Here is a 25,621-nt window from a genome sequence, read left to right as displayed (position 1 = left end):
TTGATTCCCAGCGACTTCCCTTGGGAATTTAAATATGGACACAGCACACCTATATATTCCCCGCGCGGATCGTCTAGAACTTTTGGATCGTCTTGAAGAAGCTGGACCCCTGGATCTTCGCAATTTCCAACTCCAAGGTAGAAGGGGTTCTAGAGCTGTCAACGCCTGCATACGTGCCTGCTCCGAATGGCGAGCCCCCATGGACCTCCTCCATGTTAGTGAGTTGACCAAATGCATTGGCGTATCCTAAAGGCACGTAAATCATTCCATGATGGACAACCACAGACAATGCGTTGATAATTGTGGTTTCCTGACCGCCCCCAGGGGTGCCGGTAGAAACAAAAAATCCAGCAGGCTTGCCGTGCAAAGCACCAGAAGCCCACAAACCACCGGTGGAGTCCCAGAAGGTCTTCCATTGTGCAGGATAGTTTCCGAATCTGGTAGGAACACCGAACAAGAAGGCGTCGTACAGGGTCAATGTGTCCAAAGTGGCAATTGGGTAGTCTGGTTTGGATGGGGCATGCATCTTGGTCAAAATTTCATCCGACAAAGTTTCAGCAATCTGATAAATATCAGCTTTTCCACCCGCAATCTCGACACCCTTCTTAACGGACTCTGCCATTGTGGCGACATGGCGGTACAAGGAATATGTGATGATAGCAACTTTTGGAGCCATAGTGTGGATGATTCTTGATACGTATTTTAAGGGGCGGTCAGAAGAGCGGGTAATATGGGCGACATTTATACCCACATCCCCATATGCGCAGAATGTGTATCATCGAAAATAAGCCACGAAATACGGAGAGAAGCACTTTCTTTTTTGGCCTGTGACGAAAGATTAGTCAAATATCTGGCAGTGTGTGCAGAACGCCCGTGAGAGAATCGCATTCATTCTGCATAAAGATATTTACTAATAATGACAAATCGTCTGCCGCGGTGGGTTCCAGCAACAAAGCTGCAGGTCATCCAGATCCATGACAAACCTTGACTGGCCATGACTAAACTTGTTGCACTTGCATCTACTGTTTCTTTTTGGCTAACATAGAACAGGTTGTGGTGAAGGCGGAACAGACCAGAAATTCGAAAGTAGTCTCACTTTTTAAATCCGTTTCTTCCTGTATTCTCAGGTTTTGTTCCAGTCTAATATATCTTTTGCGAAATGAAGGTGGCTATCCTTTACTACTCCACATATGGCCACATAGTGTCCATGGCTGAAGCCGTCAAAATAGGTGTCGAGGAATCCAGCAAAGCTTCGGAGGTCACAATTTTTCTGGTTCCGGAAACACTTTCTCAAGAAGTCTTGGACAAGATGCATGCTACTCCAAACGCCGGCTACCCTATTGCTACGCAAAGAACTTTAGTTGACTATGACGCTTTTGTTTTTGGATATCCCACCAGATTTGGAACCTTGCCGGCACAGTTGACCGAGTACTTGGGTCAGACTGGTGGTTTATGGGCCGAGGGTGCCTTGCATGGCAAACCGGTGGCTTTATTTACCGCGGTTTCTTCTGCTTCGGGTGGCCAAGAAATCACCTTGAGGAATTTCCTCTCATATGTGGCCCACCACGGTTTGATTTACATTCCATTAGGATACGGCCCCGCATTCAAAGACTTGACCAATATGGATGAGGTCCATGGGGGCTCTCCGTATGGGGCTGCCACTTTTGCCGGCATAGATGGGTCTAGACGACCATCAGATTTAGAGAAAAGAATTGCTCACATTCAGGGAGAGACATTTGCCTTGAGTGCATCAAGGTTTGTTGTTTCTGATCCGGCTTCTGAACCCGCTGCCAAGACTGCCGAACCGGCTGAAGCCTTGGAAAAGGCCACAGAAGTGCATAGAGAAAAGTCTACTGATAGACCCGTGCAGAAGACGAGAGCCGCTCAGAGCAAGCTTACAGTTCAACACAAGGAAAAGACAGGGTGTGCAAAGTGCACCATCATGTAAATGCCATTGTAGTAAATGGAACCAGTCATCAAAATCAAGTTTGGAGGTTGGTCACAAGACAGGATATGGCCACCTTTTTGTGTATACCATTGCTTAGTTAGTATAGGGCCACTGTAACATTTATAAATGCAAAGAAACATACCGGAAAAGCGGACAGGCCCCCCAAAGTTGCACTATCTTGCCTCTCAATGCTAGCCTGATACATAAGTAAGCCCGTTTCTCCCACAGATTATCCCGTCATGGCCGCACACTGAAAGCACAGTCCTCTTCAACAAACCGCAAGCATGGGACTTTGGTCTACCCTTAAAGAGTAGCCTGAATTGGACCGTGCAAAAACACCCGAAAGGAGGATTGACCCAAGTACACGCGGCCTTTAGTGAGGCCGACGAAACCAAGAGAAATAACACGCCCGCATATCAGCTTTCGAGGCCCATTCTGGGAACGGTCCGAGATTTAATTAAACAAAAGCATCAAAAGCAAATAGAAACTCACGCAGCCCAAAGGGTTAGTTGGGGCCGCGCACTCTCTTCCCACCGAACGGGTATTGTGAATTTGCACCACTTTGAAGCGAAAGACGTTGGATCAGAGGTGTCGATGAGAAAAGAGTACTCTAATCGAGGCGATTCCAATTCAAAGCACACCAATATCCCAGTGGCAGAACAGTTTTAACATATCTTCACGCGCCGGAGCCAGTGAGCTGCTTTTCCCTGAAAAAAACAGAGAAGAAATATGTTCTTTTTCGTAAACAGAACTCACTGTTTCTAATGAAGGATGTTCGCTTCTAGCTAAGAAAGAAACCAACAAGAAAAAACATGTTCTGCCAGCAGAACGCGGGCGCACAAAACCCAGGAAGAATCTTCAAGGGTGACTCGTCACCAAACAGTCTGACATGGCACAAATCCGGGACCAGCTGTTTTATCTTAGGGATGTACTGTTTGATAACAATATGATGCTGGCGGCATATCAGGGTCTCTTGGCGATGAATCTGACGATTCTGGCCATTGGCACTTCCGGAAGAGGCACCAGGTTCGCGTGCAGTTTGAGCGAAATACTCACTGGGTATCGAGTGCAAAGAGTTATCACCAGACGAAATGTTCTACGGAAGTGGAGACGGAGCTCTGTATTTCCAAGGCTAAAAACACAATGTGCAAGCGTACCTGTGAGGTAACGTGCAAGTGATTGTAAGAGCCAGCCCGAAGAAAAAAAAACACGTTGCAATGCGTGGAAATTTCGACGATTTAATAGAGGACGGTGTGCGCTCGTGTATGCACGCCCTTTCCTAATGTAGCGATTTAGAACTCGTCTCAAGACCTACGTAGGGTGTTGAGAAAAGTCTCAAAAGGCTGTAATCTACATAGATTGTAGTTAAAAGGGCTTTTGAATTTTATTCAAGCTAAAGCTATCTAGACTTATGGCATTGAGTTTTCTGTTCCTTTGGACTATCACCCTTTTTTGGGCTAAAAATCCATTCAGCATGGGGTCCATCTTCGAGATTGACAATCACTTTGCTCAGTCAAGTTTAACCTATCCTACCATCAACCTCATGCTTTCAAAAAAAGCAATGGCGACATAAATACTCCTGAATTGGTCGGCGGATCAGTTCATTTTCTTTTCTCAAATTGCGGCGATACGTCACTGGCCTCCAAAAACAACATGCTGTATAAAAAAGACCCGGCTCGGAACGTAATTGATTTTTGGTCCTCAGTCCAATTTGAGAAACGAGAAAATCAATAATCTGTGAATAGTTTTCATTGCATGGAGTCGTCGTCTTTCCTGGGGTGTCTTGAACCAATTGTCTCCTCCGTAATCTGAACAAATACAACGAGATATGATATAACGTGTTGCTTTCAGATCAGTTGGGTGCATAAAAAGTGTCTTTCTTCTCCAACTAAAATATCAATCTAACAAACCGACGTGTTGTGTTTCAAGCAATATTATATTGTGGACTTACAAACAGAAAATTAATCTTCAGTATGACGACAAGGAGCTCCTTCGGACAGTGATTATTTTTTTTGGTCGAATCAAAATTCAACGAATTTCGAATTTGTAAAAAGCCACAAGTTCCCATAGCAACACGACTTTTCTGGAAGAGCATGTGAAATAAAAGCCAGGCTTGTTGAGCTTATTAGACCAGGCACGATTCACAGTCACTATCCCAAGTCTTGATGTAGTCAATGCCCTCTACACATTGAGGTACGGTCAACTGATCACTGCCCACAAGCTCATAAAGACCCTTGCCGATGTTGACAGTTTTCTCGAAGCTGTCGTGCTCTAAGATTAAGCCCTTGTTGTTGCGCTTCTCTGAGAAGTCAAGTAATCTTTCATGAAGCTCTTCTTCAGTCTCTTTACCTTGACCGGCAGCCAAAGCCCAATCAAGCGAGTCGAAGTCCCAAAGCACGGCCTGCATCCCAAAATGGTGAAGAATACTTCTGATTCTGTTATCAATGCCACCGTAAGGTGGCCTGAACCATTTGGGAAGATGGTGCTGGGTTGCATTCATGGCCCAGACCGACCACTCGATTTGAGCAATGATCTCTTCATTTGTGAGAGAGGGGAGAAACTTGTGCGACCAGGTATGAGAGGCCATGATATGGCCTTTGTTGGCTGTTTTTCTGTACACATGTGGAAATCTTACCACGTTGATCCCGATGGTAAAGAATGTCACAGGTGTCTCGAGCTTATCGATTAAATCCAAAGTGAAGGGGGAAGGCCCGTCATCGAACGTTTGGCTAAGAACAGGGCAAGTCACAACATCCTCTTCGGTGGCGCAAGCCCAGCAGTCGAAAGAGCATACATCGGCGGTATTTTCAATGGACTGGCAGCTTCCTTGGGTGTGAACCCAACTTTCCAGTTCCCCGGGGATCACCGAGAAATCCACGAAATCCAACGGGATATATGGGGGATCCACACCCGGCCAGTTTGAAAGCCCAGTGAGCTCCGATAGCCATTCTGGAAAGGGAAGAGGCTGCTCGAGAGCAAAGGCTTCTGGGGTGTCCAAGGGCTTGAAAGCCTTGACTTCTTCAGTCACGATATACGCACTCGTGATGCAAAGATAGAGGAAGAAAATCATAGCTGATTCCTGAATAATACGTTTCTGCTGTCAAAATGTACCAGTTTTAGTTGGAAATTGGTGTCAATATGAGTGGATCAGAAGAAGAATGGGGTGGATTTGGGTGCAAAAAGAGCGGATGCGCTGCGAACAAGCATAGTCGTGGGCAAAGCCATAAGCGTGGAGTGGTGCCAACTTTTTCGAAGGGCTAAAATGCAAAATCGCGAATTAAATTGGAAGATGGAAAATAGTTGACTGAAGCAAGGAAGCGAGGAAACACTTCCAGGATATGGGCATGAGCCGCAAGCGAAAGCCCAAACAAACTGGAGCAAACACACTATTCCCACAACAGAAGAAAAAAAAAAAAAACAGAAGGGCTTACAAAGCATACTTGTTGCGTTTCTGAAAAGATGCTAATGAGATCGATCATCTTTAAAATGACGGAGCAACGCAACAAGACAGCCTATTCAGGTGGGTCTGGCCATTTATTAAGGCGCGTCACGTGACGTGTCACCACCAATAAAGCGACCTGTATTCTTATTCACAGTGATAATGAAAAAAAGACCGAGGTTCTAAGGCGCCCGCCCTTAGCGGTCATCCAGTTCCAGATTGCAGCTTTCTGAGACGCGCCGCTGTATTCTCGACTCTAGCAACTTTTGCTCGCCCGCCATTACCTCAGCGATCTGCGCCATGGACAAATCGCGGAACTCGCTCCGAGGCTCCATGCCCCACGCAGGCTGAAGATCGGCTACAAGGCTTGGATTTTCGGCCCACGATGGATGCGTTTCACTTAGCCGCCTCAATTGACTCAAAACCGCAGCCTCCTGGCGGCGCTCCAAAAAATCAAGAGTCTGTCCGAACGGGTATGACTGGGGTTTATTGTTGGTTGTATCTATCTGCAGTGCGGCCTGACTCGTGGGCATTGTGCGGCGCTCCATTCTGAACAATGGCTTCGTTATAAACAGATTACAACGGACCGTGTCGTGAGTTTTAAAAGGCAAAAAAAAACAGGCCAGATACGTCAAAGGATTTTTTTGATCAAGGACCCTGGATTTTGGGAAGACTCAACCTGGACGATTTTTGCTGCTGGGTTCGCTGCCCTTATCACTGGTTATGGGTCTATATATATGAAGCTGGGCTGTGGCAGGCGTGACAGACAGGAGTGTTGCTAGGAGACTCTAGATAAGCAATCTTGATGTGCTGCACCAAAGCCCCCTTGGATGTGTGCGTTGATGGTAATCGCTTCTATTTGGGTTTGTTTCTTTTTCTTTATTTTTTAATCTCTTGCATTCGCCAAGCTACAGGCGGATGCCTGCTTCCAGGATAGGCAGAGAGGCGGCCTTACGAACAGTCTGGGTCTTCGCGCCTGGGCCCAGCTGTGATGGGAGCCTATTTTGGGTGCGACACGGCCAGAAGCTTTTTATATATCTTGCCACAAAAAACTGTAGTTTGTAGGTCTGGTTTGGCGGGAGCTGGCGGGTTTGCCGTGAAAATCGAATTGCTGTGAAACGCATTGGCTGTGAGGTCAAATGGTGATGTGCGATGCGCTGGAAGAATATCTCGTGTAGGTAATAGAGTAGATAGAGGTGTAGAAGTCGATACTAGCGATATGGTCTAGGCCCCAGTTCAGATATTAGCAAGGCACCACAAGGCACCACAAGGTATCGCAAGGCAAACGAAGACATCGCCAGACTACTAAGATATTGCGTGTCAATAGCATTCTCCCGCAGCCATTTAAATATCTTCTCATTGCAACTCAAGTATCTTCTCCCATTGCTTTCAGAGGTATTCTCCCACTGCATTCAAATATTAAACTGCAATTTAAATATATTCTCACTGCCATTCAAATATCTTACTGCAATTTAAATATCTTCTAGCTGCAATTCAAATATTTTACTGCAATTCAAATATCTTCCCCCACTGCAATTCAAATATCTTCTCCCACTGCAATTCGGAGGTATTCTCCCACTGCATTCAAACACCTTCTCACTGCATCCAAAAGGCTGCGTCTACATCCACAAGCAGTCCCGCCAACAGGACCCAGGAAGGTACATGGCAATGAATCACTACACTTGCAAAGCGGAATATCGTATTATTGATGCGCAGCCGCGGCTCCCGCGGCACAATACATAATCTGTCTTCGTGACACTCTCCCCGTGCCCCTGTCCTCGCTATCTAGTGGCCATCGACCGGCCATCTCGTGACTCTCCCCATGCCCCATGCCCGTCTCACGAGCAGTGGGTTTAGATGGCCTTCTTGTCGGCCTCGGCAGACAAGCGCACGCTCAACTCGATCTGCTCCTTGACGGCCCGGGTCAAGTATTCGATCATGATGATGTCCTGGTTGTGCGCCTGGAAGTGGTGCTTCAACGCATCCAAGTCGGACAAGATGGTGGGCTTGTTCAATAGGCTGTTGCTTAAGTTGCGCAACATGTCGATGTCTGCGTCCGAGTTCGAGGCGCCGTGGACGGCGGCCAACACGGCGTCGATGTGGCCCTGCACAGCGCCGATTTCCCGCAGCACGGTCAGCAACTGGCCGGCGTGGGCCGCCGCAGAGGGCCCCGTGGCGTGGCTGATCTGGCTCAACGCCGACTTCTCCGCGATCGTGGTGGCGCCGACCTTGTGTGGGATGGGCGAGAAGATGTACAGTGTGTTTCTGGTGACGGTGGTCCAGCCGATCTTCTGCACGCTGCCGGGCTTGCCCAAGGCGGCGCCAATGTATGTGGTCAACTGCGGGAACTCGATGGAGTCGCCGTTCAAGTACTTCACGTTGAGGTAGATGGCGGGGAAGGGGTAGGCTCTGTCCGCGCCCTTCGAGTAGAAGTCGTGGATCAAGCTGGTGGACGCGTCGATGTGGCCGGAGCAGTCGAACCAGCCCAACACGGATTCCTTGGGGTGCGCCTTCTTGTACAAGGAGTACAACGTTTTGTGTTTGTGCTCCTCGATAGCAATGGAGTCGCCGGTCTCCTGGCACGGCACCATGAAAGCGTCTCTGATTTCGACCTTGCTGCCGTCGTCGGACCGGACGCCAAGCAACGTGCCGATGATTCGGGTGTTTTGCTCAAGAATCTGCTTGGACACGATCTGCAAAATCAGGAAGAGCGCCGAGTTGTGGATGAGCACGTCGGCGGGCGACGACGCGGCGGGCGCGGCGGGCGCGGCCACCGTGGGCCGGACCAAGTGCATGAAAGTGTCGGCCATGTTTGTGTGGTTTCAGAGTGCTGGGCATGGAGCAGGCTTTTTTTTCATGTCTTTTTCCTGGTCCCGCACGCTGGTCACGTGCGCGCCCTGCTGGGGCCGGCGCGATGTCCCTAAGCTGCTCGGTGTTTCTGCTGGCGTGGGGGCCCTTTCATCCGGCGCTTTGGTGGATGCACGTGCTGCGGCCGTGGAGTTGCAGATGCAGGTTCTGGCTGCCATGGTGCTGTTTAATTTATTTTGGCTATTTTTTTTTCCAAGCTTTTTTTTATTTTTGGCTTGTTGTGCTTTCTATACTTTACTTGTCCAGGTGCTCGTTGTGGGTGCGATTTTCGCCCACCGCGCCACGCAGCCTTAAACTGACCCGGTGCTTCGCGCGCTCATGGCCCTGGCCCTCTTTCAGGCAGGGCCTCGCACGTCGGCTCTTGTCCTTTCATGAGAGCATTCAAAATTATGCCACCCCAGATATAAATTAAATCTCTATCATGTATTCAGACACAGTCAGCCACCGCCATGTTTTTCCACGGCTTTAAAGACCTGCTCTGGCCTGTTCTATAGTCATGTCTCTGACCCAGGCTGCCTGTTCTATAGTATGTTCATGACCCAGGCTGCCTGTTCTATAGTATGTCTTATAATGACCCAGGCTGCCTGTTCGAGCAGCCCGGCAGAATGTGCGGCAGGCTTGCGGCTGCCACTCTGCGTCACGTGACGAGCCGGGCCTATTTTATGAGTGCACGGATCCTAAAAAGCACGTAATGGTTAAAATATCAAGACCAACGGGGCCAAGCTCGTTGTCAATTTGCTTTTCCCATAAATACGTGTCTGGCCCTGAACCAAATGTGCTTGCGCGCGACCCGTCTGCTTCACCCCTCATTCCTCAAATGACCAGATACAACTAAAAAATTACAAACGTCTTTGGATCTGCCAGAATATGCTTACCCACGACCCATTTATGACACAGGGGTATCGCGGAGACAATCACTTTTTGTACGACTGCGTTCGATACTCAAAGTGGGCTTGTCGAACGTACCACCGGCGTGATCGTTTTTACTCCAGTTACATTTCTGGTACTCATTTCTGGCAAGGTTCTGAACAGAACTCAGGCTGACTGAAAAGCTTCGGGTATTGGTGCATGATGTATCGTGAACCGAGAAACTATGCGAATCTCAGCTAATAAATGACGCCTCCCGGGCCTTTTTACCACCGTCTTTTAAAACGAGAAAACCGCCCAACCGACAAAGAGAAAAAGACCGTACATTACCGCAGTTTTAGGGGCATATGTATGCCAAGAAAATCTTCAGACTTGAAGCAAAAAAGTGATGCGCGAACGCCAGACTGACAAGTGACAGCGTCTCGGAACATATTTCGAATGATACATTCGGACATCTAGCCCGTCTGGAACTAATTCTCATTCAATTACTTTAGAAACTCTCATCAATCAGGCCCTCCCAACATCTCTTTTTTGAACTCAAGTTTAGCTAATGTTCTGTCCGCCCATTCTTCATGTACGTGTTAACATGCACTCCATGGTTATGACCGAGCGGTCTTTCCGCGCCTGTTTGATTATCAAATAGATCAGTGGATCCGAAGCTCAAGCATGTTACCAGATGTCGAGGAAGATGAAAATGTCGACAGCTCTCTTAGATTTAAGAAGCCCCACTGCCAAAAACTATGTAGCTAAACAGAGCCATGTGAATATAATAGCATTTTCGAGATTGGCATCTGTTTCTACTCAATTCGAGCTTCTTCAACCTTTGCTTGCACGGCCGCCTCAGTTTTTGTCCTCGATTCAAGACCTTCATATAATAACAAAACACCTTAGGTAAATCTACTGCACTTTTAATAATGCAGTCTTCCCCGGATTATAGACCCCGTGCTGAAAAAAAGCACTGAATCTAACTAAGCTACTCACTTGTGAAGGATTGAACGCCCTCCCTTGCCAGAAAAGGCTCCTTTTTTTTTACAATGACGCAAAAGAGAAGTTTGAGATGAAATAACGGACTTACGAACAACTGCATACCGTCCGCGGGTGCCATGCATGCTACTTTGCATGCCACCCAAGTACGAGCGGGCGTGCTACGGCATTCTAGAGCCCTGGGAGATATCTCAACCATCTCCCAGCATGAATTTGTTGTGATTGGCTGTCTCGTGCTTCATGCGTCTCGTTTCTCTTTTGAACCAATTAAACGTACAGTTTTGAATTGAATTTTGTGGAATAAAGTTTCGCTTATAAAGTCTTAGGCTTCCCCATAGCCCTGGCTTTTCCTTTATTTTCTTGGTAGCCTCATTTTATCGCCAAGACATCTGTCATGAAAGTCTTATTGTTGTTTTCCTTGGCTTTTTTCTATGGCTTAGGGATTGCAGGTAAACCCACCACGTTGCAATATTATAGTGTGGGATACCAGACGTTCTATGCTTGCGGATATTACATTGTTCTAAACGTTCAATATAGCACCACTCCATATGACTACTCAGTCTTTTGCACCAATCCAGAAGCGATGGCTACATTGGTAGGTTGCTATGCAGACGAAAATAAGAACAACGCTGCAGACACTGCATTCTGGCGCGAGAAGTGTGAATCGATTTACCTTAGTCCTATCACCTACGAGAATATAACAGACGCTTACCAGTACCTTCTTGAAAGCGGCGTTCCTTTGGCGGAAGTGGGAAACTATACTGCTGGAAACCTCGATGTCCCTGTGATTATTCCTGAGGAGGATGCAATAGCTGCAATGGATTCTTACGGAATGTTTCTTGGTAATTATAACCACTCTGTTTACTATGGCGCTGGATCTTTGGCATATTGGGGATTGGTATGTTTGCTCTCAGGAATTGCAAACTGGAGCTTGGTTATCTTTCCCAATCTTCGGCTTGCAGTCGATGGAAAAGTGTCCAGATTATGGCGCAAATATGTTACATTGCCAGCTCTCGTGAGAAAGAAAAAGACCACAAGTCAGCCGTTTCTCAAGGTTCTATCATTTATTGTTCCATCGCGTTTCGAATCACTCGTGATCTTCGGATTCTTCTGGATTCTATTCATCTTAAATGCCGTTGAGATCTACGCAGTAAAGAATGAAGCTCTTTTTGATCTGCAGGTAGCAGCGTTCAACAGGTATGTTGCAGACAGAACTGGTATTGTTTGTATCATAGTCTTGCCTCTCTTGATTTTGTTCGGAGGCCGGAACAATTTCTTGATGTGGATCACACGATGGAAGTTCTCAACATTTATTACCTATCATAGATGGATTGCAAGGTTTGTGGTTCTTTTGGCGTTTGTCCATGGTTTATGCTTTTGGAGAACTTTTGCCCTCGCTGGAGATACTGCAGAAGAGTCGGCGGAAACTTACGTAATTTGGGGCATTGTGGCTTTCTGTTGTGGCATCATCATATGTTTTCAAGGTCTTCTTTATTTAAGAAGATTGTGGTATGAATTCTTTTTGGTGTTCCACATTATTTTGGCAGCTTTTTTTGTCATTGGTACTTGGTACCACATCTATGAGCTTGGGTACTCCCAATTCATGTACGCGACCTTTGCCGTTTGGGCATTCGACAGAATTATAAGACTCGTCAGAGTGCTATACTTTGGATTCCCAGAAGCTGAGGTTTCATTATTTTCAGATGACACGATCAAGGTTGATGTTCCCAAACCCGCTCACTGGAAGGGTATCCCGGGAGGACATGCATATTTGTATTTCATGCATTCGTACCACTTTTGGCAGTCCCATCCTTTCACATATAATGAGCTGGAGTCCCACGTTACGTTTTTCTGCAAGCTGAAAGATGGCGTCACGAAAGCACTTTATGAACATTTGAGTAATTTGCCGGGCAAAACCACGCAAATGAGAGTCAGCGTGGAGGGTCCTTATGGCGAGTCTCACCCAGTAAAGCATCACAGTGATGTGGTATTTGTTGCTGGTGGAAATGGCCTTCCTGGCCTTTACTCTGAATTCGAACATTTGAATAAAGCAGCAGATGGCAAGCAAAAATTGAAGTTGAAGTGGATCATCCGGGAGATCAAGTCTTTTGCGTGGATGTGGAAAGAGTTTCAAAGATACAGAAACACTAACGCAGAGATTACCATCTTTGTCACTTGTCCTCAGTTGGCAGGAGATACTGAGGAGTTTGAGTCGTTTTTGAATGGAGATGCGAGTTTTTCAGATGAAAACAAGGAAGAAAAGGAAAGCAGCTCAGATGTTCTTGCGCAGCTTAGACGAGAATTCCCATATATTTCTTTTGTGGAGGGCCGTCCTGAAATAAAACAAATTATTGAGCAAGATATCAAAGAAGCAGGAAACAGTGTGGCTTTTATCGTATGCGGTGCTCCTCTCATGGTCGACGAAACAAGATACCAAGTGGTGAAGCATATTGATCAGACTAGTAAACGTGTTGATTTCTATGAGGCCTTGGAGGTCTGGGCATGATTTCGTGTTTGTGACAGCTGGGCATGTGTTGTTTTCTATATTTCAACTAGGTTTTGTAAAAGTATAATTTTTTTATTAATTGAACAATAAGTGGAATTTACCGAGGTAATAGATGTACTCCCCATTTACCTCAATATTTTAAAAGAGGAAAACACCAAGTTACATTACATTCATTATAAAAGTGTTACTTTCTTTCTTAGGAAGGTTCTGTTCCATAAACATCATTGATTTTTTTAATTTGTGAATTGAGTATTTAATTTATATGAAGAATGGTTACATCTCGAATTCCGCCATTCAGTCTCCAAATATTCAATCTTCTTTATTTTCGTTTAAAATGCAAGACATGAATAAAGTGTTTTTCATAAACTTGATTTCAAAGTAGCAACAAAGTCATGCTAAGAAAAACAAAGACTTTCATCACAGTAACTCTTTTTGATATTCCTGTCCTCGTACCATATCTGCGTTATAATCTTACCAATATGAGCGCGCGACTTTTCAAGCGATAATACTGGGCTCGAAAATACATCTTATTCTTTCAACTCCACTGACTTAGAGCGCCACATAACCTTTTTTTTTTTCATTTTTTCATACATTCTTTAGATGGCCCAAAAAAACCCTGCGCGGGCTTCCCACAATACGTGGCTTTTTTCGGAAGATGCGTTTCTTCGTCGGTGCCCTTCACGAAAGCAGATGACCGTTCCACAAGACTTGAAAGCTCGGGAACTGATTTACGCTTTTTTGTTGAAAATGGGCTCCGAACTCAAGCTTGACGGGCGCACGATTCTTGCTGCCACCATCTACATCAACCGCTTCTACATGCGGATGCCGATCACGACATCGAAATACTTTGTGGCGTGCGCCGCAGTGGCCATCAGTTGCAAGCTACATGACACGTATCGGCCGCCAGATAAGATTGCATTGACCGCATGCATTCTCAAGAACCCGGGCAAGAAAATAGACCAGCACAGCAGTGTTTTCTGGCAGTGGCGCGACCAGCTTCTTTATCGCGAGGAGCTCATCTTGAAGCTGTTGAATTTCGAACTAGATGTGGAGCTCCCGTACGATTTCATCGACGACCTCCTACAGGACAAGGACGAGTTGCTGAAGGAGGGCTTCTATGTGAAGCTCCCTGAAATCCTCAAGTACACCGTGTCGAAAGTGGAGCTCGTCAGCGCGTTGCCGCTTTTAGTATGCTATGATACGAGGACTTTGTTTGGCACCATGCTCGTGTTGGCAGTCAACGAAGCGCAGGGCCGCTTTGAAGACATTGGCCCGCTCAAAGTGCCCTCCGAGTACTTGCAAAATCGGTTGCACACGTCCGCGGCCGAGTGCTATAAGTGCTTCCAGTACATTCTCAAACTCAAGGCCATATGCGAGGACCCCAAGTTGCCCAGCCATAGCAACGTTATAAATAGAATCCCGTTTATGGACGAGGCCCTGTTTTTCAGCACTGCCGGCTCCAGAGACGGCCCGAAAAACCCCGCTCCCCCGTGAATCCCACGCATTGATGTTCATTAATGGGGCTACTGGCCCACTCCCCCTTATATATCTTGCATTGCTGTGCGTCGCAGCGCTAGCTACGCAATGCTCGTTCCTGACTCACAACCGGCTCACTTTTTTCCGCACCATCCTCTACCGTTCTTGAAGGTTGAGTCTCGTTGTTTTCTGTACATTTATCCACGTCTTTCTGGTTCGATGTGCATGTATCCACGGCTTTCTGGTTCGATGTACATGTATCCCCGGCTTTCTGACTCGGAGCACATTGTTCATCTTTCACCAACACAGGGCTCTGGCTGGTCTCCAGATGACGCTCCAGACTGCCGTCTGGGCTTTGTGAGTTCTCCTTGTCTTCTCTTTCTGAAGATTCGGTCTTGACTGGGGCGTCCGCTGGAGCTGCTTCCACTTCGCCTGTTTCATTGCTGTCTTTAATTACATCCAATGCCGTCGCTGCATTTTCAGCCGTTTGAGTCGAGCCTGTGTGCTGGATATCTTCGTTACCGGTGTTTCCGTCGTCACACTCCATAGAAGCAGAGCGACTTTCTTTCCCCGGACTTATTGAGTCATCTCCAAGTACATTTTCAGGCTCTTGTTTTTGCTTCTGGTGGATGTTCAATCTTCTGTTTATCTCATCCTCGTGTGTTGACGCATACTGTAAGTACTGCTGCAAATCGTCATCCATCAAGCATTCATGGTACTTCAAATTGTAGGGTAAGGCGCTTTTGAGATGTGGCGGGGGTAGGATATGAGGTTGCGTTGTTGTGCCGTCTGTTTTTTCGTCCTCTTGTAGCTGGAGCAAAAAGTGATCGTTCTTGTTGGAGTTGCGGATCTGGCTCTTGAACAGCACGTAGCTATCCTCGCCATCTAACGGCGTGGGATGAAACTTCTTGAGCTTGTGCACGTTTATCAAGTCGTCCTGGATACAGGTGTTGACAAACTTCATGTTCTGGCCTAGTTTCATGTCTTTCTCAGCCAAGTACGCGAGCCACGAGAGCCTGTCACTGGTCGTGAGCTCATCTTCATCTAGGTCATCGGGAAACTCACTTTCTTTATCTGGCCTCGTTGAATCATCGCCCTGTTTGAGCTGATTGAAATACTCCTGGCGTTCCCGTAATCTGCGTTTTTTCCTCTCCTGGTCTGTTTCAGAGGAAGTATCGATTTTGCGTTTTTCAATCAAATTGGCCAAGTGCAGCGAAGGCACAGAAGAAAGCTTTTTGCTCACCGAGAAGCTGTCGCTATACTGAACCCAGTTTTTGAACGACTTGAGAGATTTGGTGTTCTTTTTATCCTGAGGGTCGTTTGCCAGTGTAGGCTTGATGAATCCGATGTTTAGTAGAGCCTCGGCCACATCTGAGGCTACAACATCGTTGACGGCGTTTGTGCGGGCCAAAGAGAATTTCTTGGTCTTTTCAATCACCAACTCCAAATGCTTGATGTATAGCTCGGTGATGATATTGAGCACCAGAGGCTTGCACTTATCAAAGCCCGCGGCCTTGAGGATTTGTGCAACGGATATTCGAAGTAATGCGAAAAAGAATGTCTCCTCCATTTTCCAGATGGTCGGGATTGTAGCGTTGGCTTGAGAAGTACTTAGTTCATTTAGGACGTACCGAACTAGCGTTGGTGTTTTGTGCAGGTGAGAAGCGGATTGGGGACATGGGCAAGGACAAAGTGTCAGCCAACGTTCGATATTTTGCGGGATGCTCTTGAAGTGGAAGTATATATCGCTACGTAAAATCACTAGTTTACTTAGAGGGATATTTATGCTCATGCGTTTATTCAGAAGTATTAGCTGTCGGACCCTTTTACGCGTGCAGATCCTGTTTACTGAAGATCAACCATGAATTGGACAAACCTTCAGTGGATTGAGCGGACAGATAAATGCCACTGTCTACAAAAAGACTGCCATACCATTGAATAAAAGCAAACCAGACAGCCTGGGTCCTTACGCAGTGCCACAACTCCATGATGGAAATACATTGACGTCTATGTGAATTTACAAACCCTGTTGCAACCTCTCACTGATTTTTTTCGAGGCAAACGACAACGCACCAAACAATCCTTTCTCAGAAAGATCGATGTTCATGTTCATGTCGCTGGCCACAGCGGACCCTGAAGGCGGGTTGGTGACTCGACTGACGATGATAGCCGGGTCGATTTCTATTATGATTCCGTCCTCAATAGTCTCGTCCATACACAAGCACACCATGTCGTACTTCAGCAAAACCACGGATTTGTCCAAGGAATTGCCCAACAAAATAGTCAACGCTTCGTTGATGTTGTTTGTCAACGAGTAGAGCATCGACTCATTCTCGTTGAGGGCACTGACAATGACAAGAATCACGTCGTTTGTCTGCTTGTAGGTGACCAAGTGGTTGTCGTACAAAATCAAGTCTTGGTGCTGTTTGTTGATTTTCGAGTAAATCGCTTTTTCAAACGTGGCCTGTTGTTGGGGCGTTTTATAGGCCTGTGCGGCATCCGATATTTGATAGTATTTTGCGTACAATCTCTGGCCCTCGGGGCCTAGAATCAACGCGGCGGAAACCGTGTAGAGTGAGATGTTTAAGGACATTCTAGCGGGAGTTGGGATGTCACTTCTTTGAGATTGGTGGCCCAAGGTCGCTATTTACTTGGAGAGCCGCGAGCGATCTTATGGGCGTGCAATACTCATATGCGCGGTAGTGGCAGGAAGGTGTAACAGACAGGAGAGTACACCACTGTGAGCATTGCCTTACTCTACAATACAAGTACTGAGATGTCGGTGCGGGTTAAATAATGTAGCACGCAGCCGTTTTTTCCTACCTGGTGGGATTTCTAAGTGTCTCATGTTAATTACATTGTTCATTCTTGCTGGCTCTGCTCAGGCACCCACAAGCTTAAACACGAAGTCAAGAATGGTTTTTTGCATCGGGTTCCGCGCATAGAAATCCTCAGTCAAGCCCATGATAGTGAAGCCCGACGCCTGCTGACTAGCCACGCTCCGGAATCCGTAGACAAAGTTGACGATCAAACCAAACATCAAGCCAAATGCCACCAACACAGGCCCGACTATGTTGTCTAAGTGCTTGTCGGATCTCTCCATAATTATGCTTCTTCTCTTGAGGAAAATATGGTAGCCCCAAAATCCTGAAAACAATGTCAATGCAAAGTAGACATAAGACAAGCGCTCGGCCAACTGCGTAGAATTGGCTTTTTTGGCAGACGAGTAGATGATGAACGTCAATGTCGAAAGCAACGTGGTCACATGCAACCACCGGTTGAACGTCCGCTCGTTTGCCAACCACACCTTAGGTTCGACTTTAAGAGGTCCTGCGTTTTTAATGTAGCTATCGGGCTTCGCCACACCGGTTGGCAAGTCAAATTCCTCTTCTTCGGAGTCGGCGTCGAGTAACTTTGAGAAAGTAGAGGGAATATTGAAGAGCTTCCGCTTGAAGCCTCTCTGTGCTTCGTCTTCGAAATCCTCATCAGAAGACTGGTCTAAATCCACACCTGAAGTGACAGGGTCTTCGGTGTTTGTTTCTTGCACAGGCTGCAAATTGTTGGTGTGACTAGGTTTTCTTTGCGTATCAAGAATGAGCTCAGAGCCTGAGAACGACTTCGATCTGGGTGCAAGATTGGGCGATGCAGAATTCGCCAACATGGTCTTGAACTTCTTCAAATTGTCCTCATCGTTTTGCAACTTGGCCATTTTTTCTCTGGTATCAAGAAACGCACGCTCTGGATCAAATGTCATGTCGGCCTCCAACTCATTAAACCACAAGGGAATATTGTCTAACTTGTCGTCTTCCAAAAAAAGAGACCCAATACCGTGGATGAACTTGGAAAAGTGTGGTATTTCTTTCACGAGGTGTGATTGTACCAAGTCTTCTATCCAGATGACTTTTTTGCCTTTTCTCTTGGTTCGGACTTTCACTTCTAGTTCAGCATAAGGGAATTTGACAAATTCTCCTTTTCTCAATAAGGATAAGGGGTTGTTGACCTTAGAATCGATGTCGGTTCTATGCCACTTGCTTGGATCTCTGATGGGTCTCTGTGCATCAAATGCGTCTTCACGAATGAAATAAATATCAGAGTCGATTACAACGCGGACCTTGTCATCACCTGGAATCTGGAACGCTGTTCTCTTGTACGTGGTTCTGAGACATGGTTGAACGTGATTCTCTTCAATGTACTTAGTGAAGCTCTCGATGTGCTTTCTGGCGTCGTCAATTTCCTCGGGGCTTTTTCCTTTTTTCTTCAACTTGTTCAAGTATTTGGTTGCGTTGAAAGACCCGTTAACAAAAGAGTCCAAATACTTTTCTTTCAAGATAAACTTCTCGTCCACATCATAGGTCTCCGAGCTTTTTTCAAAAGTCTTCTTTTCGATCAGAACCTCTGGCTTTTTGTAAAGAGGCCCGACCCACTTGATCCTCAATGTGGAAGCGTTGACGGACTTCGTCAACTTGTTGTTATACAAATCAAAGTTTGGACTGTCGAAATACAAGCAGTTGATTTGCGGATCGTTCTTAGAAAAGCGGGACACTTCATCATCGTCATCATCGTCATCATCATCATCGTCGTAGTAGTTTTTAGAGTTGTAAACAAGCACGGGAAGATGGCGCAAGATATTGGCCTTCACCTCCATCAAATTGTCCGGATGAACCCAGAACTTGAAAGACTGGTAATCTTCAACGGTTTCATCGTTGAAGGACGATAATTTCGACAAAGACTGGTCCACATCGTAGTTGTCACGCAAGAACTGGAACAACGCCGAGATCTTGAACACAAGCGGCGAGTAGTCTTCCGAGTGGAATGGCAAGCTCTTCAAACGGACATTCAACAAGGGCTTTACCGAATAAGAGGGGTGCAAGCGATCGTGCTTCTTGACAATCTTTGTGAATCCAGTGTAATTGACCCTTTGAAAGCGGTTTAATTCCTGGGTCAAGTTCAACACCAGTTCCAACTTGGCGGTGAATTTCTGCACATCGAAGTCGGGAGCAGTGGACTCAGTTAAGGCCTGCAACTCATTCAATTTCTCGTTCAAGTCGTCGTAGGTGTTGACCTGGAAAGTGTACACTTTTTCCAAGTCCAGGTCCAATGCACCAACAAAGTTCTGCTCATCCTTTTCCGTCCAGGCATTCTTGATGATGACCTCTTCCTTCAAAAGTTTCTTTAGCTTGATGTAGTTAAGGTAATAATCTCTCCAAGGCTCATAGATCTCGTTGCCAAGCTTGCTCTCAAAGAGCACATTCAGCTGCTCTGGAGTTTGAGTAGTGGTCTCTTCAGCCATTGGGTGATTGCGAGTTTCTCAAGAATAATCGACGGTCTTCGTTTAACCAGACGTGCAATTCTAAAATCAGGAGTTTGTTGATAGTTCAAGAAAAAGAAAACAAAAGAAGCCTTGAATTCAGTACCCTTGGATGCTGGCCCAAGCTGGGGAGTCTTCTCGAATTATACCTGAGCACGGTACATGCATCTTGCCTGCAGGACAGTCTGATAAACACGTGGGATAATATTCCGAGCTCAAATCAGGGGGCGGGCACAAACCAGAAATACATAAGAAAGAGGCCTTGTGCGAGTATCCAAGATTTGCGGGCTATATAATCATGCTTTTTTACCCAGTTCAAATGAGAAGGCTGATTGTCCTGTTTGGCTTTAGGTAATCCCACCACTTCTTCTTTTCCGCTCGTGGTGCGACCCCATTTATTAGTATGGATCGTTTCTCTGCAGTGCGTTCCGGCATCCTGGCGCCTGACGGTGATTGTTGATTACAGAACGTCCTCAATTGAGATGGATCCATCTGGACAGTTAGAGATATTACAATACCGGTTTCTTTTCTCCGCAGCAAGTCTTGTCCGCAACGCCCTACCTAGATCCAGATATAGTGTATTGGATGTATGATTGACGTTGGGGAAAGAAAATCAGCAAGGGTCAGTGGTCGAGCATCCGTAGTCTTTCACCCCATGTTCCTATGTTGATATTAGATTTACACGCAGCTGGCTTGAATTCTTGAAATAAGAGCATCATACATTTTTATCTACGTGGGAGCGTCTTCTGCTGTGGGCGAGGCGATGTCTTAATAACTCACAGGCTCTGGCAAAGACAGTAAGCCTGCTCGTCGTAGAATAATGTGAGTAAAAAAATATCTAAGTAACAAACACGTATGATGCTCATACATGTTCCGGAATCACGACTAAAAGGCTGTCGTTGTTATTGTCATGCTGCATCCGATCCATCCTCCTTTGCTTTCACTATTCATAACGACTAATTCGAGACCTGGATCTTGTCTTGCCCTCCAGCAAACTGAATTCTAAATTAGTGTATGAAGTCAGCGATTGAACGTTGGCTATGCAAGGAATCTGTTTTGGTTTAATGTCAGGGCAAGCCAGCAGCCGTATATGGATGCGACGAGAGACCCGTACACCAGATCTTGCCAGTAAGCCACGAGCTGATGCAGAGGCGTCTAGGTAGGGTTCAAAGCGTATCAATTTTTGCTCATCATTTCCAAAGATGAGTTATGACGCATCCGGTGGTATTCCGCTTGCACCACGAAACCGCTTGCAGTATACACCCCCCGGTCTCCATGTAAATTCTCATGCGGAACTCTCTACTATGGATCGAGATATAGTTCTGAAGGACCCAAGCCAAGTGCCGCCGGAACAATCCCGATCGTTTAGCGCAAGGGAAATCTTTACCTATTTCTCGACATCATATTCGGTTTTCATCATGACGCTTTTCAAATGCCTAGCAGAAAAGTTCTGGCACAGTCCAGCCCACACTATTGAGAATTCCACGGACGATCTACGAGACGACGAGGCGCTCGATTTCGCCCTCGGTTCTGGGTTTCCTGGCGAGTCCACTCCTATCAACACTTCCTTAGTTGAAAATAACAACCTGGCAGGTCCTGGTGCCGAATCTTCAAACCCACCTGGTGCCCGAAGTACCATTAACAGTGATTTGTACCACTCTATATTTGAGCTCGATTCCTCAGATGGCGACGATGTGGATTTCCGTGATCAGTATGGAACATCGCTCAAAATTAGCGAGAAGTCCACATACAAGCCAAATGCTGATATTCAGCGGGCCCCCGTATTGCAAGACGATGTGACGGCAACGGAGTTTTTAGACACCGAGCTACCTACATTAGACGAATACGATAAGGTAATCCGCAACTTTTATACACCTATTCGGCCTGTTCCACCACCGAAATACTCATTGACAGATGCCATGCTTGCTGCCATTCCGTCCTACGATTTCTCTCAGTTTCTCAGAAAGGAGCGGGAGAGAATACAGGCTGTGATTTTCCTGGAGAGAAAGGCCTCACAATCAAAAATCAAACCGCTTTCCGACTCGCAGCTTGCCATTGTTGAAAGCAAATGGAAGGCTCGCAACACGAACGAGCGCATTGTCTCAGATTTCTCCATCGACATCACAGTCAAGGATATCCAAACTCTCAAGGACTCAAGCTGGTTGAACGATAATGTCATTGATTTCTATCTAAACCTAGTTGCTGCTCGCTCCACTGGTATTTTTTGCTGGACAACCCATTTCTTTTCCACCCTCAAGAGCAAAGGATACCAAGGCGTGGCACGATGGGCTAAAAGAAAAAAAGTCAATCTTCTCGAAAAGGACTTGGTCATTGTTCCAATAAATATTATGAGCACGCACTGGGCGCTTGCTGTGATAGACAACCAAGCAAAACTGATCAGCTACTATGACTCTTTGGCGTCGCGTGGTAACCTCAAAGCGCTCCAGTTACTCAGCGAATACATGTCCAAAGAAAGCGAGCGTTTGCTGATGCCACAGATTGCATACACTCTACACGCCAACGTGAAAACACCACAACAGCAAAACGGATTTGACTGCGGTGTATTCACCTGTACGGTGGCCAAGTGCCTCTCTGAGCAGTTGCCGCTTTCCTTCAGTCAAAAAGATATGCGGCTCATCAGGCGAAGGATGGCCTACGAGATTATAAACAACAATCTTTTAGGTGGTGTTCTGCAAGGGCCTCACCTATGAAGTTTAAATTCATGACACCACTATAATAACACACGTTTCAATCAAAACCCGAAGAAAGAAGACGCCTTCTTTGTCGTTCCCATGGCTGATATTTCCTTGACGTTTGACTCGTATTCTTGAACCTTTAAGGTTGAGGCATTCACTTTACCGCTCAAGTAGTCAATTCTCTCTTTCATAAATTTGAAGTCGCTGGTGCTGGCAAGTTTGGAGATCTGGTCCTCCAACTTCGAAATCTTGTTATTCTCCAAAGAGATCAACTGCGAGAAAAAGAAAGTCTCATAGAGTTTGAACACTTCTTTGTCTTCGACTAAGTCTTTGAAAGCTGCTTTGAATAAAGGACGCCCAGTGGTAATTTTTTTAACGATTCCTTTATCGCGTTTCAAGGAAATCAAATCGTTCTTCTCCAATACAGCCAAAGTAGCGACGGTATCTGTGTTCAAAGAAAACAAGGGAGACTTGACCAATTCGTTCATTTCAATAGTGTTGTTTCTTGCGAGTGCCCTAATGAGTGCCCAGAGCTGAGCAGTATTCCAGGGAATCTCTGAATCTGAATTATCCGGCGATTTGTTCAAGAAAAACGTTGTAATTTGCTCAGATGCTTGATGTATCATTTCATTTAAAGCATCTACCGGTTCTTCGCCAGACTTAACGCGTCTCACGAACGCCTGCAAATCGAGCATACGCCCACCAAGAGGCTCAAGACACGAGTCAATGTTTTTTGTTGCAGTGGTGTCACGTAGTTGTCTTAGGACATACTGTTTAGCACTTGAATTGGAAGCATCATCCAAAGTAATCGTCTTAAATACTTGATTTGGAAGCGCTGATGTCAAATGCAGAGTGCTCCCAGAATCCTGAGTGATAAAAATCACATGAGCTGAGTTGCTTTGGATCAATTGACCAGCCCAATCTGCAAGAGCCTTGTACATAAAGTCTTGTGGACTGTCTGATTTCCTTAAGAAATTGTTAATGACAATCACCGGTTTCACTTCAGGATGCATTTGTAGATAATCTTCTTCTCTAGCAGCGGCAAAGTTCGGTTCCACATCCAGGCCTTGCGATTTCATTTTGTATTGACGCTCAACTTCATTCTTGTAAGCAGAAAAATCACTCAAGGCAACATTTCTTATGGCCACCAGCGCCAACAGTAACATGTTCTTATATTGCGTCTCCTTAGATTCACTTAGACCAGACTTTTGCCCCGTCAATCCCTGCAAGCCGAGATCGACGAATTGAGAAACAGAATTTGTCCAGGTGAACAATGGAAAATAACCCAATTGTGCTGCCGCAGTCTTGAGGAAAGATTTATCGCTCCTCGTCTTGATCAAGCTTGCGCAATCGATTTCTAAGAGACGCTTCTTGAAAGTGTCATCGATGTTCAATGCGTGTTCAATGACAAATTCCCGTTCAGCAGAGCCTTTGGGGCCTTTGACTATGATAAAAGTGTTTGCGTTTTCACAGACCCAAAGCCGGAGCTGGTTAGCCTTCTCCAAACGCTCTGTCCAGAACATGTCCGATTCCAAATCGTCGACATTGACCTCCTTTTTCAGACCGCCAGTTATGGTATTCAAAGAGTTGTCAATGAAGTGTCTGCTGTCGCTCAAGCTCGATGCAATCATACTATACGGAATGTATAATGCACGGATATACCACTTGTCCTTGTGTGCTTCCCAGCTATAGTAGTGTCTGATCTTCATCAGGATGAAGTACTGTCTAATGGGCTCGAAAATCAACACCGCAATAGTGGCCAACAAGGCCAAGATCACAGGAATGGCAATCTTCTGATGACTGGCAATGAATGCGCTGATGTGGTTTGCACGTAATATTGGGATGTACTGCAAGTGCAAAGTGGTTTTGCCTTCATTGAGCTTCAACCCAGTGACACAGTTTTTGGCTCTGACACAAGGGTCCGTTGACTTGAACAAGACCGTCGCATGGGGAACAGAACTAGATGAGGGAATGATGTCCACTATAGGACCATATCTTCTGAACAACTGGTACAATTCTTCCTCGGTGAGAGAGTCACCCTGGAATATCACTTTGAGCTTGCGGGAAGGAAACCGACTCAAATCCTCGATCCATGGCGTGCCTTTAACTTGCAGAGCTTTTGGAAAACGACTAACGAATTTCCAGTACGAGACCAAAGAAGATCCCAGAGCCACAGATTCTAGGTTTTTTTCAATCGTCGCCACAAGATCTTTTGGGTTCGAGTTCGGGGGCACCAAGAACTTGACAAAGGCACCTCCATCACGTTTCAAAGGAACGAAACTCTCACACCTGGCGCCCGCAGGCAAAGGGGTGCTATCATTGTTCACGAGGCCCACCACCATTTCTTTCACTTTTGAGTCGTACACAGGGGGATTGAGCTTCCTTACAATATAACCCAAACTTCTCGTGTAAGCCAATTTGGCAAGCCATCTGGGATATAAGTTGTCGAAGAATATAAGAACCTCGTCTTGTTTCAGGTAGTCCAATACACCCGTCATGCGGGCAAAACCCTCAGAGTCAGACTCGTTTATGTTCTTTTTCGACGTGTTGAAATCAGACACACGCCGCTTATGTATGGTCGATATAATCGGGGAAACCCTGGTGTTTGAGGCCAAAATCCGGGGTGGACCTAGAGGCCTGCTTAGGGCTCTGATCACGTGTGACACTAGCATAAGTCAGGGTCTTGAATCGAGCTGAGGGCCGGAGATCTTTGCTTTTTGATATATATGCTTTTTGATATCTGCTTTATAATTGGAAGTATAATTTCCAAAAGAAAACACGGGTTCAAAAGAGCGGGGCAATAGAGGAGTTTCATGTACGTCCTCGCATAGTGAGGCCTTGCTGCGGCGTCTACACTCTTGCTGCGTCTACATGCACGAAATCGGTAAACTCATACTTCGCAATGGAAATGATAAAAAGTTAGAAAAAAAAAGATGTCTCACTTGAATTGTCACCGGCGGCTAGCCACCAGCACTGTCCCCCATAGCGTACCTGTTTTTCCTTGTGGCACTGTAAGGGCAGCTGCTAAATTCACTAGTGAATACTGTTCTAGGCTTCGCTTTGAATCATCATACCATTTGGATCGGTATGAGGATCTTCGAAGAGGCCAAACACTACAATGTCATGGACAGTTGCTCTCCAGAAACAGGCATCTGGAACACTCCAAATAAGCAGAATACCCACCTTCACTGGGGTTGCCATTTTTTTATGACAACACCAATGGAGATGCTGCCCTGCGTTGAGACCTGGAGTGATAAACTTTTGTAGTAAAAAAGAGTGCCGGTTGGAGGGAGAAATTTCGCGTCGGACTTTGCGCTTAAATAGAGAAGCGGGCAGCGCACGTCCCTGCGCAAGAATTCTGGCGCTCACCACAAGCATCCCTGTTGTCCAAACTGATGAGATTCATAGGACTGTTTCCCGTTTATTTATTAGGAATGAGAGCAAAATGAACTCCACGTAAATTGTGGGATTCGATTGCGTTTGGTATTTACGGAGGGCTAAGTGCTAGCATCTGACTGCGTCGTAGCCC

The 25,621-nt window shown here is 46.1% G+C and overlaps 12 protein-coding genes across 12 annotated transcripts; 4 read left to right on the top strand and 8 right to left on the bottom strand.

Annotated features, from left to right (window-relative positions):
* Positions 1 to 73: 73 nt before the first annotated feature.
* On the bottom strand, positions 74 to 676 carry METBIDRAFT_39407 (flavoprotein WrbA; the record flags this gene model as incomplete). The annotated part of the gene is made up of 1 exon (XM_018857135.1): positions 74 to 676. The coding sequence occupies one exon, from the start codon at positions 674 to 676 to the stop codon at positions 74 to 76; it is 603 nt and encodes a 200-aa protein (XP_018712318.1).
* Positions 677 to 1,159: 483 nt separating this feature from the next.
* On the top strand, positions 1,160 to 1,948 carry METBIDRAFT_10747 (uncharacterized protein; the record flags this gene model as incomplete). Its single annotated transcript, XM_018853845.1, has 1 exon — positions 1,160 to 1,948. The coding sequence occupies one exon, from the start codon at positions 1,160 to 1,162 to the stop codon at positions 1,946 to 1,948; it is 789 nt and encodes a 262-aa protein (XP_018712317.1).
* Positions 1,949 to 4,073: 2,125 nt separating this feature from the next.
* On the bottom strand, positions 4,074 to 5,386 carry CDA2 (chitin deacetylase; the record flags this gene model as incomplete). The annotated part of the gene is made up of 2 exons (XM_018858687.1): positions 4,074 to 4,913; positions 5,336 to 5,386. The coding sequence occupies 2 exons, from the start codon at positions 5,384 to 5,386 to the stop codon at positions 4,074 to 4,076; spliced, it is 891 nt and encodes a 296-aa protein (XP_018712316.1).
* A 198-nt stretch (positions 5,387 to 5,584) lies between these two features.
* On the bottom strand, positions 5,585 to 5,935 carry METBIDRAFT_10745 (uncharacterized protein; the record flags this gene model as incomplete). Its single annotated transcript, XM_018853843.1, has 1 exon — positions 5,585 to 5,935. The coding sequence occupies one exon, from the start codon at positions 5,933 to 5,935 to the stop codon at positions 5,585 to 5,587; it is 351 nt and encodes a 116-aa protein (XP_018712315.1).
* Positions 5,936 to 6,918: 983 nt separating this feature from the next.
* Positions 6,919 to 8,278, bottom strand: METBIDRAFT_30837 (uncharacterized protein). Its single transcript, XM_018855723.1, has one exon. It carries the CDS (start codon positions 8,195 to 8,197, stop codon positions 7,241 to 7,243), a length of 957 nt encoding a protein of 318 aa, XP_018712314.1. The 5' UTR covers positions 8,198 to 8,278; the 3' UTR covers positions 6,919 to 7,240.
* A 2,222-nt stretch (positions 8,279 to 10,500) lies between these two features.
* On the top strand, positions 10,501 to 12,612 carry METBIDRAFT_40351 (ferric reductase family protein; the record flags this gene model as incomplete). Its single annotated transcript, XM_018857262.1, has 1 exon — positions 10,501 to 12,612. One exon carries the CDS (start codon positions 10,501 to 10,503, stop codon positions 12,610 to 12,612), a length of 2,112 nt encoding a protein of 703 aa, XP_018712313.1.
* A 600-nt stretch (positions 12,613 to 13,212) lies between these two features.
* Positions 13,213 to 14,106, top strand: BUR2 (Bur2p; the record flags this gene model as incomplete). The annotated part of the gene is made up of 1 exon (XM_018857061.1): positions 13,213 to 14,106. One exon carries the CDS (start codon positions 13,213 to 13,215, stop codon positions 14,104 to 14,106), a length of 894 nt encoding a protein of 297 aa, XP_018712312.1.
* A 79-nt stretch (positions 14,107 to 14,185) lies between these two features.
* Positions 14,186 to 15,658, bottom strand: METBIDRAFT_77381 (uncharacterized protein; the record flags this gene model as incomplete). Its single annotated transcript, XM_018858686.1, has 2 exons — positions 14,186 to 14,277; positions 14,431 to 15,658. 2 exons carry the CDS (start codon positions 15,656 to 15,658, stop codon positions 14,186 to 14,188), a joined length of 1,320 nt encoding a protein of 439 aa, XP_018712311.1.
* Positions 15,659 to 16,105: 447 nt separating this feature from the next.
* Positions 16,106 to 16,681, bottom strand: METBIDRAFT_38676 (coatomer subunit zeta; the record flags this gene model as incomplete). The annotated part of the gene is made up of 1 exon (XM_018857028.1): positions 16,106 to 16,681. The coding sequence occupies one exon, from the start codon at positions 16,679 to 16,681 to the stop codon at positions 16,106 to 16,108; it is 576 nt and encodes a 191-aa protein (XP_018712310.1).
* A 288-nt stretch (positions 16,682 to 16,969) lies between these two features.
* VTC3 (vacuolar transporter chaperone) lies at positions 16,970 to 19,378 on the bottom strand (the record flags this gene model as incomplete). The annotated part of the gene is made up of 1 exon (XM_018857131.1): positions 16,970 to 19,378. The coding sequence occupies one exon, from the start codon at positions 19,376 to 19,378 to the stop codon at positions 16,970 to 16,972; it is 2,409 nt and encodes an 802-aa protein (XP_018712309.1).
* Positions 19,379 to 21,201: 1,823 nt separating this feature from the next.
* On the top strand, positions 21,202 to 22,077 carry ULP2 (SUMO protease; the record flags this gene model as incomplete). The annotated part of the gene is made up of 1 exon (XM_018855291.1): positions 21,202 to 22,077. A coding segment is annotated over one exon (876 nt), but the record flags the coding sequence as incomplete, so codon positions are not given.
* Positions 22,078 to 22,148: 71 nt separating this feature from the next.
* METBIDRAFT_77378 (uncharacterized protein) lies at positions 22,149 to 24,590 on the bottom strand (the record flags this gene model as incomplete). The annotated part of the gene is made up of 1 exon (XM_018858685.1): positions 22,149 to 24,590. One exon carries the CDS (start codon positions 24,588 to 24,590, stop codon positions 22,149 to 22,151), a length of 2,442 nt encoding a protein of 813 aa, XP_018712307.1.
* Positions 24,591 to 25,621: the final 1,031 nt, after the last annotated feature.

The sequence above is a fragment of the Metschnikowia bicuspidata genome (assembly GCF_001664035.1).
Source record: "Metschnikowia bicuspidata var. bicuspidata NRRL YB-4993 chromosome Unknown METBIscaffold_2, whole genome shotgun sequence".
NCBI lineage: Eukaryota > Fungi > Ascomycota > Pichiomycetes > Serinales > Metschnikowiaceae > Metschnikowia > Metschnikowia bicuspidata.
This window is presented reverse-complemented; position numbering and strand designations above follow the sequence as displayed.

Excerpts from the sequence above, each read along its gene's own strand:
- METBIDRAFT_30837 (XM_018855723.1), bottom strand. The coding sequence starts at position 8,197 with ATGGCCGACACTTTCATGCACTTGGTCCGGCCCACGGTGGCCGCGCCC.